The sequence below is a fragment of the Corvus brachyrhynchos genome, unplaced genomic scaffold, assembly GCF_000691975.1.
Source record: "Corvus brachyrhynchos isolate BGI_N302 unplaced genomic scaffold, ASM69197v1 scaffold100, whole genome shotgun sequence".
NCBI classification, from domain to species: Eukaryota; Metazoa; Chordata; class Aves; order Passeriformes; family Corvidae; genus Corvus; species Corvus brachyrhynchos.
Window position 1 is genome coordinate 263,861 of NW_008236230.1, and position 14,842 is coordinate 278,702.

Consider the following 14,842-nt stretch of genomic DNA (forward strand, 5'->3'; position numbering starts at 1 on the left):
CCATTTGCACCCCTGTAGATCTGTGGCAGCTTCTCTTCATTTGCATTTAATAGCAGAAAGCAAACTCAGGATGTGAATTTAGTGTACTGTTAGCATGAGCAAGGAGAGAGCTCATTTATTAATCCTTAGTTTCATTTTGCAGTGCAGCTTTTGGTGTCCTAAGATTACACAAGAAGACACTGTTATAACTATAATCACTCAGGAACTCAACTACAGGCGTATATAACAAATGAATACATTGCTCAGAAATTGTTAATGGCCAGCAAAGTATTCTTTTTCTGAATTACTGCCAAGTTTCAAAGCTGCATGTGTCATCTTATCATGTACTATACATTAAGTGTTGGTCATGTAAGTCAGATCTGCCCTATGGGTATTTTAAATTGCAAACATAACTTTTTGAGACTCTATTGTAATGTTTTTTATTTGTCTTGGTTTCTAAATCAACATAGTTTGTTCATACCACTTCAATTGCTTTTTCCTTATTCTTTGCCACTTCTAAATCCTTTATCTGAACAAGATACAAAGATCAAGTAATTTGTTAGGTAGCTGAGCATCTAATGCTGTCTAAACTCTCTATAAAATTTGTAGTAAATTTATGGTATTTACCTTTTCTTTTTTACATATGTAACCAGTATAGAAGTGGAACTTAAAACAGCGTAGAAGTTAGCCATGAAAGAAGCATGTTCTTTTTTTTCCATCAGGTATTGGCAAAAATAAACTTAAAACATTAAAGATAATAATGATCTCAAAATATTTAAGTTCAGGCATCTTTCTTCTGCTGTGCAGATGCAGTTTTATAGTTCACCTGATACCTTCCTGCTGTATAACATAGCTCTTAGTCTGGATATAGTCTCTTGTACAACATCTTTGAGGTTTTAACCCACTGCAAGTCTTCCCTCCTGCCTGAGACCAACTGGACTGTAACAATGCCCATTGCTTATTTTGGTTTCTTTTTACTTCCCACATAGTGGCTGACTCTATTAGCAGTCTTGAAATTTCCAAACCACCAACAAGAATGTGAGGACATGCTGTTGCATGGTGCACCAGAACCTAATTGAGTTGCTTCTCCCTTAGATGCTATCTGTTCAGGAACTTTTGAGAACATTTTAGGAAGTAATTCTTTACTGTGAGGATGGTGAGGCGCAGGCACACCTTGCCCAGAGAAGTTGTGGAGACCCCAACCCTAGAAGTGTTCAGGGCCAGGTTGGATGGGGCTTTGAGAAATCTGGTATAGTGGAAGGTGTCCCTGTCCATGGCAGGGGGGATTGGAACTAGGTAACCTTTAAGGTCCCTTCCAACCCTAACCATTCTGTGATTCTATGGTTTTTCTTTTGTCATCTTCCTGAGTACAAAAAGCAGAAGATACTGATGTGCAGATGAAAAACTTGAAGGGAAATAGATAAAATTATCTCTGAGAGTTACAGGAGGATAAATGGATCAGTAAAGAGTCATATATTACATGCATAATATATCTGTGGGGTACGAACAAACTGTGAGGAAAACACAAGTCTAGAAAATGGAGCTGCAACATCTCAAGGCAGAGAAGATGAAAGTAGTTCTTCCAGCCATTCTATTTTAATGAATTATTGTATATATAAATCCATTTACGCTGGAAGTTGGAGAGGCCATTTGTTTCACAAACACTAGTGTTAACCCAGGAAACAGAAATGGGATTGTGAAATTGGTTATTAAACATCACACTTTAGGGTTTAAGATAGCTCAGGTTCCAAGGGACCACACACAATCGAATTCTGGGAGTCAAATTAGCATTCTGTTGAAATGGCTTTTGCCAGACAGGACACTACAGCACTTGTCTGCTTTAAGCTACATCCAGAAGAACAAACCTTATTGCCATCAGTCCATGCCAAATTCAAGATTTCTTTGCAGCACAGATAAAATGGGATGCTGCTACCCCAGGGACAGAGTGGTTTCAGCTGCTGCATCACAATTATGATAGGGACTCCCAAGCTGCCTCTGGTCTTGCTGTCTCTAGAGGAGCAGTCCAGTACAGTGATCTTCCCTGACTGCAATAGCAGGCATCAGTCTGGCTGCTGGGCCACTGCTGCAGGTAAAAGAGATGGAGAAGAAAAACTCATGTCCCAGGTATCTGCCTGCTTTAGTTATGCCTGGAGCTCGTCCTGCTTCAAGGAGGCAAATAGTATGGGCAAAGAGAAGAGTGCTTTAATGGATGATTGCATACTTACATAGCCTGATCTTTAATTTGTAATCTTAACTGGAATTGCAAGTTACAGTTGGCTGGAAACTGCTTAAATAAGAGGAGAGTCAAGCAAGACTGCTGATCCTCTTACAATGATGAGAAATGAGTCCTTAATAAGAAAAAAATTGCAAATACCCTTTCCCAGATAAACTCCCAAAAAATGTCTCAAAATATTTTTTTTTCATTACTTTTTCTCAAAATATATTTTGACTTGAGAAAAAGATGGAGCATCCCCATTTTCTATGTGCTAAGACTTTGGAAGTCAACAGCCTTTTGGAAGTATTTCCCTAAAACCAAACCATCAAAATGTGCTTGAAGTAAGAGATATGCTGAGTGTTTTCTGATTTACTTTGAATGGAGTTCAGCCATAACCATACAAGAACCCCATCCCACATATTGAGAAAAGGAACCAGCAAAGAGCTGAGAAATTATGTTCTGATTGGAAACTCACACTTCTGCATGTACCAAAAAACTCGTGTGAACAGTCAAATCAATCTAAAGCAATTTCGGTACACAGAAACCAGCTCTTGGTGCTTTCGGTCCTTGAGAAGTATCAGCCAAGTTTTTGTTAGTTCTGCCAACTTCAGAAGGCATTACATTACTCTTGGGTGCACTTGCCACTCTTCTTCTTGAATAATACACTAATTTGATTGATGTTTTTCTATGCTTAGTTTTCTGCAGATTGATATGTTTTTCTATGACAATGGGGAAATGTTCTGGTTGCAGTTAAATAACATAAAATATATGGGCATGATACATTCCTGTGTTGCTGTCCAATACTCTAATTTTACTTGATCAAAGTAGCTACACCAGCATAAAAGCACCAGAGATGCAGTGAATCAAGCACACATGCAAAGCAGAAAACGTATTTTTAATGAGATATTAAATAACTTCCGTATATTATCTAAACAATGATAGTTTATGTTTTCCACTGAAATTTAAGATTTATATAATGTGATACAAATTCCACTGTAAGAAGCATAAAATTTTATTAGATAAAAATGGTGAAAAGACATTAGATCTATATTTTTAAAGACCTATTGTTAATTTTACTAATAATTTTATCAAAATTTGCCCTTTCGAAGGAAAATGTGTCAGTTATAGGTGCTATTTTTTGTATTCCATGTAGTGTAAGCTTAGCCAGCTTTACTCAGACCACAGTAATTTTCAATGTTCACCTTTTTTTATATCTTCACTACATAATAAAAATCTAGTATAAAATAGGAACCTCTCTCATTAGTTCTGTGAGTGGGTAAGAAACCTGTCCTATGTTAAGCTATCAAAATTGAAGCAAAATCATTAGGGAGCAAACAGTCATCTTTCTGCTCAGTATCCACTATCTGATGTAATGAAGTGACATTCTGCTTACATTCCTTACATGATTTGTGGAAGGAGTTGCTATCCAAGCAGAGTAAAAAATAGATACTTGTAAAAATTCTTTGTTAAAATTTAGACTTCCAGTTTTGTTCCTTTTGCCGACCCAACAGCCTGCAGTTTTGTCTCCTTGATACTGCAATTTTCTACCCAGACTGAGCTTCCTTTTAATAATATTGAGACTGAGTTAATTTATTTGGGTTTCTTTTCCATACTTTACCATTCATAATTTGTGATATACCTCTTGTGGTAATATATGAGTGAACTATAAGGTGCTTTCACATAGGAAAGAGCTATTACCTCCCCCAGTTGTGGACTGAGGGCTCAAGTTATGCCCTCCCCTGTGTGCTTTTCCTGGGGCTCTCTTCCCTTGTCCCACATGTAAGCACTGCTTGGCACTGCTCCCAGGGGATTACATCTGGCCGGCAGCCTCACTGCTGTAAGCACCTCAATGACCCCTAGGAGAGAAGGCAGCATGCAGTCCTTCTCTGCAAGTGGGAGAAGGGGCATTGTCCTCCTACCAGAAAACATGGTCACCAAGAGAGAAGTTGTGGGAGGAAAATGGGGGAGTAACTGTTTCTGAAACTTATTAAGATGCTATGTTCAGGCAACATACATTTTATTATAACTAGATCTTACTATGAGTAATATTTCCTAATTAACCACAGGGATTCATGAGCTTTGCAGACTGAAAGACTGAGCATAGGAAATGTCTCAGGTCTGTTTTTAATCAAATTTATGTCCTTATGAATTGCTTGCTTTTGCAAAAAGTTTCAGGAGTAGCTAGTCTGAGGAATTACCCAGGGGGTGTAAAGATACTTCCAGTTATATACTTGAAACATCTCTGGAGCCATATGTGTGTGAGTTAGAGAAGAATTATCTCTGAACTAGAGCACACTTCTGAGTGGACATGGGAATGGTGGATGATCTCATTACCTCTATCCTCCCTAGATCTATTCTAAAGCTTTTCAAGCTCATTGGGGACTGTCTTTCCAGTCCATGCAGACCCTGGTGGGTCATGAATCTGGAAACTGAACTTTTGCACACAGATGAGGATGGACTTGCAATAATGGAAACCTTCAGCTCTTGAAAAAGGTTGGGGTTTTTAAAGTATTCCCTAATGGAAAATACTTTTTCAGGCTGATTTTGACTGTGCAGACACACACACACCCCAGTGAAGGACAGGGGGGCTGTCAGCATATGCTGTGTGTTAAAAATGTGGCAGCAATAGCTGTGTAGATAAGTACAGGGGGAACTTGTGTGCTCATACATGTGACAGTACCAAGGAGGGAAGATGAAGAAGAAATTGGAGCATGGCTACCAAATTTACCCTTGGTCACATTGAGGCTGTCACTCAACATCACAGCCCTATACAGGACAAAAAAAGGCAGCCTTTAGCAGTGCTAATGCACAAGAAGGTGTGACTGGAGTACACATTTTAGCATCTTTCTTTTTCATGGAAAATTTGTGTAAAGAAACATGTTACAGCTAGGAGATGTATAATGTTTTTCTGGCTTGTGGCTATTCTCCAGCCAGGAATATACTGTTTGTGAAAATTAGGGAGTGGCTACTTCAGATAAAATTATAGTAATCAAAAACTTTAAAAAATTTTTGCTGGATTTTTTCTTCTCAAAACCAAACCAAAACAAGAAAAAAAAAAAGCAAACAACCTAGAAAAAAGATTTTTTTCTTGCTTACTTCTATCTGATCGTGAACTAATGATCCAAGTGCACTGTTGTGATCCTGTTGTGGAGTCACTGATGGCACCAGAGGTCAAAGTTTCTATGTTTATGTGGCTGTGCCAGTGCACCAGTGTTGTTAGGAGCTCTGTGTAGTAGGCACCTGCTGAGCCAAAGATTTGAGATGAATAGCACCCATATTGATTTGCCTATAATGGAGTGGAAAAGAAAAATGTCCAGGTTTTGTTGCAGGTATTTTCATGGGGTATTAAATTGGTGGATTAGTTGCAAACAGCAGTACTGATAAAGTCTCCTGTCCATCTTGATGGTTGGGCCTTTCTATTAAAATGACACATAAATAACCTATTATGTCCCCCACCCATGGAAATTCAAATGCACCTGTCAACTTGATAAAGCACTTGCCTGGAGGGAAGCATTGTTTACATTTTCACTCCATTCTTCAGAAAAAGTGAGATTCTAATTATTTTTCCCACTGTAAATTAATGCTGACTATGATGGTTAGCATATCTCTGTATTGTTATATCTATGCAAAAGTTAAATAATAGAACTGATCCATCATGTATTATGCAATGTGCATTTTTATGACAGGCTTCCCTCTGATCTTATTATGCCTTTCTTCACAAATACTTACTTTTTTTTTTTCCTAGCAGCTGGGGGAATCTTTGTTGACTGCTGGTTCAGAAGTTGAAATCTGTCCTGTGTGAAAAGAAAAATGCAATTTACATGTTTATCGGATGCTGAACTCTGCTATCTTCCGAGAAGGAAAAAATAAGGATATAAGAGTATACTCCATTAATAATAAGCTTCATTATAATAGACAATTGGTCACAGTAGACTAAACCATTTTTCTACCAAAAAAGCACATCAAATTCATTAATACACAACAATTGTTTCTGGATATCTCAGACAGTAACTTCTAATTCAGGAAAAGCAAACTAGTTAAGGTAAAATCAAATGCAAACAGAATCTTTGTTGCATGCATAAAATCATGCCACACCTTTGCCCAAAACTTTAGGTTGTACCATAAACCATTTCTTAGGGTTCCTAGCAGTCATTTTTGCTTTGTTTGTAAATTATTTTTTTTTTATTTAATGGTTCCTGCTTGAACTGAAGACAAAACTGCTGAAATACCACAAAGAGGCTGTTTTTGCAATAGTGTGCTACAAGTGGAAAATATTCTTGTGAGAAGAATTCTTGCTATCTGGTTTCTTAACTGAAGCAGGGAAGAAGGCATTGCTGAGAGGCTCTTGGTACACTCAGACAGCCCTGGGAGACAGGCTGATCTTGCAAGTCTCTTTTGCAAGTCTCTTTTGCAAGTTTTGCAGACCCAACTGGTTTGCATACTCCGTTGAAGGCTCATGCAAACTGCCCTGAACCTTTGACTCTTTGTCTCCACTTGCTATAGTGGACTTACATTCCTAGATTTCTAGAGAAGCATCAGTGCCAAGCATGGTTAAACTGTTTGCAAGAGCCAAAAATAAAACCCTGGCATGGGAAAAAGAAGGAGTAAACTGACAATAAGGAAATACCTTAGCAATTGAGGCACTTTTGGTTTGGTGTCTGATGAGCTTGCAATTGGGATGCTGGCCCTGTGGAGGCAGAAAAAGCATCCTTGGGGTGAAGATGGCAGAGGGGGTGAGATGAGAATGGAGAATGTCAGCCTTGATCACAAAGGAATACCCAAACCTCTGCCACCCTCATTTTCTTTCTTCCCTGCTTTTCTACAATGAAACCAGCATTTACTTTAACGCCACAGCTTACACAAATATGTCAGGCCCTTCCTTCCACTACTCTCCACCCTGCCAGGGAGGTGTTTGTGAAAGCTTTTTCTTTCAGTTCTTCCTCCATGGCTTATTTCTGCAGTGATGTCTGCAAGAAAGCAGCTGATTGCTGGTGATTATTTGGAAAATCAGATGAGATAATTTATGGACAGTTAAAGCAAATAGCCCCATAAATGTCCTCTGATGTCAACACAGGCTGTTAACTCCTTGTTCTGCAGGCAGCCCATTTCTACCTGTCTCTACAGCTGCTGGAGCAATGGGGCTGCAGTGTTAGTGAGAGATTCTAGATACTTTCTGTGGTAAATGTTTGCTAATAATTAACATCTGTGCTGGAGTAGTCAGGATACTTATTAGGGTTACTGAAAGATCAGAGCAAAATTACAGTGTTTCTAAAGGAGGACAACCACCCTTCACAGATGTTCAGATATGTTTTACTAGAAGTGTTTAAATTTTCTTTTCTCTTCCACCTTCATTTTCCTAAGCCCCTTCCATCTGCTTGAAAAGAAACAAGGGATCTAAACAGGCAAACTAGGAAAATTTTGATTCTTAGTAAAACATTACAGCAGTTTTGCTGTTGTTTGAATAAAAGAAAGAAAAATAGAAATTAAAATTTAGACTTGGTCAGACACTCAACAAAAGGCACCTTCCTCAAGAGCACCATTCACACAATGTTCAACACCACTAGCACAAGGACACACTATTCCACTGCCTGCACAGCAGGAAATTTTCTGAAGCTGAAGAAGATGCAACTAGGAGCCACTAGTCCCATGTATTTTAGTTTTAAGTTGTCAGCTGATTTACTGCCCATGTAATGATCCAGGTTTAAAAATGTTATTAAGCTGCCAGGAACAGATCTGTCCATCTGATGTAAGTCACAGGTGAGTAAAAGCCTGTCTCATTCCCAGACATACATCTTGAATGCACATGGTCTTGGACAAATTGAATGAAATCTGTGAACACAGACTTGTTTCTTTTAACTATCTTTTCTTTGCATTTAATCAGTTCCAAACAGTAAAAATAAAATGCTCACTGCCAAACAATTAATCGACAATCTTAGCTCCTTCGTTTTCTGTTTACATATTATTTTTGTACTGCATTGTTACTCACAGATCTGTCAGGGTTATTTTCACAAATTTTTCACAGAATATCTTCTGTGGGCAAATTGTATCCCATAGGACGAACTGCTCCATGGATCTATTTACCATTTGTTGTTTCTGGTGTATTTTTGGTCACCAAAGTCATATAGTATTATTTCTGCTTTCTGACTGCATTGCATTTGTAAACACATGAGTAATGAATAACAAATGTTGATGAACAGATAATGAGCAGCAGACCCTCTTATTTACACAGATATGCCCTTGTATGCATTAAAATCCTGACTTCCATAGGGAAAATAACTTTTACTAAACACTTTTGTATATAAAATCCTGTCTGTTGGAAGTTACTGAAGATGCTTTCTTAAGTAACTGATTCCAGCATCCCTTATAAAATTTGGGAAATGAGGCATGGAGAGAGATTTCTCTTGCTCATCTGAACCAAACCCTCTCTAGGCTCAGAATATAGCAGGATTCTCTGGAATAGGAAGGAAATGTGTTTTACCTCCTTTCCTTAGGGCAAATCAATGGACAAAGACACTGCTATGCACAAGGAAATGCAAGAAAGCTGTGGCCTTTAATTTTTACTCACTAAGGTTTTTGCTGAATTGAATATCAGTTTTCCTTGACTTAATTCTTCAAATGACTTTTTTCCCCCAGATTTATTATTGTTTGGAAGAGACTATTTCTACATTTGTGTATTTTTTATGGGTGACTGAAGTGCGGACATTTAAAACCACAAAAGATTTAGATCTGAAAAAATGGGATGGTAAGCAGCAGACTACACAAGCAATGGCTGCACTGTAGCCAGGGAATATGTGGCTGCACTTTGTAATATCTAAAAACAGGAGATGAAAATCATCCCCTAGAAAAGATCTTCATTGCTGTTCACTGGACATATCCATAAGTATGATGTTATTGCAAATCAGAAACAAAAAGACCTGCTGCTGTTTCCTAGTGTTATGATGCTAAGCCGCTTTCCATAAATCTATTCTGGGATTTCTCCTTAGTCATTTACAAAGAGGTTATCCTCTGTATATGTTTTTTTTCACCATTTAGTCTGTCCATGTCTGTTTGTTAAATAAATCAGGGAAGACCGTAACAGCAATGCTTCAGGCATTCATAATTTGACTGAAACAAACAATTCCTGGATACTACTGGTCCATTATGCTGGTCCATTACGTTCATAAATAGGATGATCTAGAAACGAGTTATCTCTCTGCAGAGTTACTGTGGGCAGTCAGAGGTGGGGGTATCACACTGGTTTGAAGGCTCTGTAGGTCAGGGTATGGCTGATACTCCATGTGTGCCTGGCAAGGGTTATCTGCCAGGAGCCCACAAAGGCCTTTGCTAACCTGAGACACTCACATGCCTCATTATGGCCCCAGGAGTGTGAGAACATGCTGCCGCCCCACCAAAGTTTGCTGCATGTGTGTAAATGTGTGTGAGTGCTTCGTGTGTGTAAGGGTTAAACACGAGGAGCGCTGGTGTGGCTTGCTCATGATGGTATGATTTTTGGCAGTCCTAATAGCTTTTCTTGTTCGTGCCTTTGCTTGCCATTTCTCCAATTTCGTGATTTATTCAAACTGAGTTCATTTTCATGACTTGTAAAGTACCCCATCCTTCCTACAGTGGCTTGGAAACCTTCCCCACTGTCACATCTAATTCTGCATGAGGTCCAGTGATACTCTCACTGGAACCTGGATGCCACCAAGGTGCCCTAAACACGGACTGGAAGGATGGTTTTAGATATTTCCATGTAAATTCTTCTTTTACCAGAGTTGCTGGCAAGGTTTTTAGCAACAGTTTGTCAGAAATGGGGTTTGTAATGCTTAAGGGGTACTGTGCTTCTCTCAGAAGTCAGCACTAGCCAGCTTTTGTTTTTTTAATTGTAAAGCTACGCTGGTTTAACAAAGATTGCCTCCAGGACAGTAATTCCCATATTTACAACTCTTACCACAGAAAATGCACTTACCATGTTTATGAAAGTTACTTGAAGTAAATACAGCACCCTCGACTTTTGATGTCTTTTTTTTTTTCTATAATTTCAACACTTTTTTGCCCTTTTGACTAAAGTTAACATCTTGTAACTTTTGCTAATTATTTGTCATGACCAGCGCTCAATTCCACGCATTCTCAACTGGTCGATTTGGTCGACTTTGCTCATTTTATGTATTTTCCTTTAATACTGTTTTCAAACAATTTTTTTATACATGTGGCAATGCATGAGGCTGGAATTGATTCACATGACATTGCTAGTAATAATGCTGCTGCAAACAGTTAAGAATCAGTACTAATCATAATCAAGTGTTTAGACATACATGTATACTTCTCAACTTTTTAAAAAGAACTTTTTTTATGCTGATGTCTGTTTTTTAAGACACTAGAAGTCAGTCTTCCTCTCATTCCCACTGCAGCTCAGAAAATCTGAGGAAATACTCTTTCCTTTCTTCTCTCACAAAAGCTGTCAAACAATAGAAAACATCATAGTACCTCTACACACTATCATGGCATTTTCTGTACCCTGACCTAGGAAATATTGGTAATATTAATTGGCTGTGCCTCCGTTCTGTAACATATTTATAAATATACATTTATCAATATATTTGTGTTTAAAATGTGTTCTACTTCGATAACATATTTCTCTACACTTGGTATGGCATAATACATTTATACAACATAATACATTTTTATTTGTACTTACAAGAGTTTTTTTGTCTTTTTTGTAGGTTAGGCACTGCAATTTCCAAAGGGTTGACGTAATTTACCTTTTTTGTAGGAGAAGCATGTTCCACTCTTTTAAAAACCTGTGTATTTCTACATCACAGTGTACGTTAAAGGAGCAGTGATTGAAATCATTGTTGTCAAGGAAGAATGTATTAAAATTATTAATAAGCCTTAAACCCACATGAGACTTACTGAATCATCTGATCTGACCTAAATTCATGACCCTTCCTCCCAGTTCTTCCCTTCACATACTTGCGCGAAGATAGGAGGACCAAAAGGAGAAAAAACTGCCAATATAACAAAGGCCAGTGAAAACTGTACATTTGCATTAGGTCAGTGTAACCTTTTATGATTATAATAACATAAACAAATAAACTATAAGGGCACTCAGACCTCATTTCAAGCTGAACTATTATAAAGCGATTAACAGCCTCACACTCGGGCTTTAATTAAGTTATGCTGTGAAATATTCAGCATTTGAACCTGTTCTGGCCTGCCTCTTTTATCATTGAATTACCATCCTTAATGTGTTTTTCTGCTGAAAGATGAATTTCATTTAAGGATTACTGTACACTGCTCTGGCATTTTGTGGTTTCTTGTCAGCCCTTGTGAATCTAGATCATTGCTAACTTCAGTTTCTCTGACATGTCCTATATGCACAGTCTCTTGACTAGCCTGTCTCAGTGGATTTATTAACTCATATTGTATTCCTGTAGAAATGAATGGACATTTTTGATTAACTTAATGATAGAAATTTCAGATGACAGTAGAGTTTACTTTTGGAGCTTACTTCAGGTTATGTAGGCCACAGCAGCTCGCTAGTGACCTATCACTTCACAGAAATGTGTTTTGAGAGTTTCAAGGCAGTGGACATCTGTCTGCCAAATACTTTCAGATGGTGCTAGCAAGGAGGGAATGGAAAGGTCCTTCTGTGCTGGGGTCTCTAAATCCTCATCCACAAACAGAGCTGCTCCCCCCTCCTGGAACTGTTATTCAAGTGTTATATCCCTCCACATATTGAAGAGTGCCTTCAGGCAAACTCACACTAGCAGGTGACTTTGAGGAAGGGTTAATGAGTGACGCTCCAGCAAAGGGTTCCCTTTCCTTCCTTTCTTCTGCCTATCCCAGACCAAGGCTACCCAAGTCACCACAGCACCATCAGTTTTGGTGGTGCCTTTTCTCTTTCAGTTGTCAGATGATCAATCTCTGCTATTTCTTTTTTTTTTGGTGGGGGAAAGGTAGGCTAGTCACATAAGTGTCCTCAGAGGGAGTTCACCAGATCTTGAAATGTGACAGCAGGTCAGATGGGTTTGTGTACTCCCACTATCCTGCAGAACTGTCTGCTCTTGGGGAGGCGGCAAGACAGAGACTTCTGATGCCATACCTGGTCCCATATGGATATGGTGTCACAGGGATGGCACCCAGAGTCAAGAACTTCCAAAGAAGATCTTTGCCCTGGCAAGGTGAAGGTTGGCTCAGGCACAAAGTTTAGAGTGACATGGCTTTGGCTTCCTGCACAGTAATTTTATGTTGTAAATTACACTTAGATCGAGCACTGATTGAAAAAACAGGTGGTAATTTATTTGTGAGAAAGTAGTGGAAGGTCCATGCTCTCCCCTGTTCTGGAAAAGTACATGTAAAACATGCTTGTGTGGTAGACAGAAAAAAATGCAGGGCTTGTCCTGTCCTTATGGCTGCTGTATGTTCCTGACAGGTTGTCCTCAATGAAATCCTTTGAACCCCAGAGGCTTTGGTGTGGAAAATTCTGACTGTCCTTATTTTACCTTAAATTTCAGATGACCTTTCCTTGTTTTAAAATGTAAAAAAATTGATTAGGACTGATGTAAAAGGAAGCTGGCGCTAAAATGAAGTATCCTATTGTTCTGTCATTCCTGGAAAAGAGTTGGAGATAATTTCCTATATGTGTTCTTGCTTTCTTAATTCACCTAAAACAAATCCTCTCCTAAGGCAGTGGCTCATAATAGCAGAAGGCACGTCAGAATCGTGGCATTGACACACTGTGCTAGTTAATGGGATTCCTCGTAACGCGTAAGAACAGCTGAGGAACTGTGAACTGGAACTCAAGCAAACTGAGCTAAATCTAACTTTTCCCAAGTGAGGGGAAAAATTTGTATCTGGTTTTTGAGATCTCTCATAAGAATCTGAGCTCTTCATTTCAGCAAAAAGTAAAAGCAAAATTATGCAGAAGAAGGTTTTGAGGTACCTATCTTAAATGAGAGCTTTTTTTAGCTAGTTTTGTGAGTAAGTTCCAATCATTTCTTCCAGTGTAATACACATCCTTGAAAGAAAAAGCATGTGCTAGGCCAGCAAAAGTGGTATTTTGTCTACATTATATAGAAGTGTTTGGGAAGAACATACTGATGTACTGTAAGGATGTACCAACATCACCAATCCCTTCCTTCCACAAACAGGAGTAGCATCTCATGGGAGAAAATGAGTGACAAAAAGGTCTTACAAAAGTGGAGGGTTAAAAACTTTATGCTTGCACTTCAGGGACAGTATAAAAATTATGCTTCTCATAATTTCTAGTTAAGGATAAAGCGTGCTTAAGCCTTTTGCCATGATCCTGGGTCTGAAGTCTTGAATTCTGCTCAGTCTGTGTAAAGAATTAACATGGAAAAGGTTAAATGGAAATGCAGACTGATGTAGGGGGATACCAAACCTACCAAAGCAAACATGTTTAGAGCAAACTAGGAAGCTAGGTAACTGTTAATAAACTAGCTTTACACAATGCACTAAAATACACCTTATTTACTCTGCTCATCTACAATTCAGTTAGCAGCACAAGGTTATTTTAATATTATACAGAGATCAGAGACTAAAAAGTGCTTGTGGGTACAGGAGCAAAGGCTTCTCAAAGAGAGAGAAATACAAATACTCGCTCACAAAATTCTTGGGAAGCTTCTTTTTTTAAATTAGCATTGCCATTTTATTGTTTAACCTACCCTGCTTGATCTCCCTACTTTTGGTTAATATGGGAGTCAATTACAGCTTCATCTGTGCAGAATTAACTTTATAGAATATACACTAGGGATTTGTCTATCTCCTCTATTTAGATCTATGTCATAAAAAAATATGTAGTAGAGAACTGTGTGCAAGCACTGCATATGGTACAAGCTTTGCAGATTTATTGTAAAATCATTTTAAATCGGTTAAGCTCTTGCCAGAAGTTAATTAAATATGTTCCTTTGGTGGGGGGTGGGGGGCCTCTGTGTGTGTGTGCGTGTGTCCGGGGGGCGGGGGGGGCCGTGTTTCACTAGGTGGCAGTGTCTGATTACATCTGGAAGGACCACGCCAGCCAGCCTGGTGTCTCCAGCTGTGACCTCCAGCACCAGGATGAAATCCCTGACGCTGCAGCCAGCTGGAAGGGTAGCACCACTGTTCACGTCTGTGTCTACACGGTTCACCTCAGCGGCTTCCGGGAGCTCTACCGGCACTTCCTCAGGCTACCTGATGGGGCTGTCATTGAGGTAGGTCCGAGCAGGCTCCTCGCTGCCAGATTTTGAAGGCAAAGGGGTGCATTTCAGAACTGGGTCACAGTCAAAAGAGGACAATAGGCCGTGCCTGACCCTGCCCGAAATACACACTGGAAGCTTCAATAGGAAGACCTCACTCCTAAATAGTAGTGTATAATCAATGAGTTAATGCTTTTGCAGTGCAAAGTGGCAATTTCAGATTGTTTATAGAGCCATTTAAAGGCAATTATGTAAGATATACATTGAAACTACACACATAGAGATTATTTATAAATATATATCACTTAGAACCACATAAGGTTATTCTGTACAGGAATTATAATATATATATAAATATACAGGGTAAGTGCTGTGGACATTTAATGGACAGCTATTACTGCAAGTATGGTCATTCACTTAGTTTGTACTCAGATACACAGAGCTAAAGCACAGTTAGATTACCTACTGGCAT

At 38.8% G+C, this 14,842-nt stretch overlaps 1 protein-coding gene across 1 annotated transcript in view; it reads left to right on the plus strand.

The window, feature by feature from the left end:
* The window catches only part of LOC103624240, a 185,494-nt gene that overhangs the window by 135,345 nt on the left and 35,307 nt on the right, over positions 1–14,842 (plus strand). Inside the window, exon 19 of the mRNA XM_017746911.1 lies at positions 14,176–14,385. Within this exon, the coding sequence (XP_017602400.1) occupies positions 14,176–14,385 (210 nt within the window). The remainder of the gene's footprint in view (positions 1–14,175; positions 14,386–14,842) is intronic.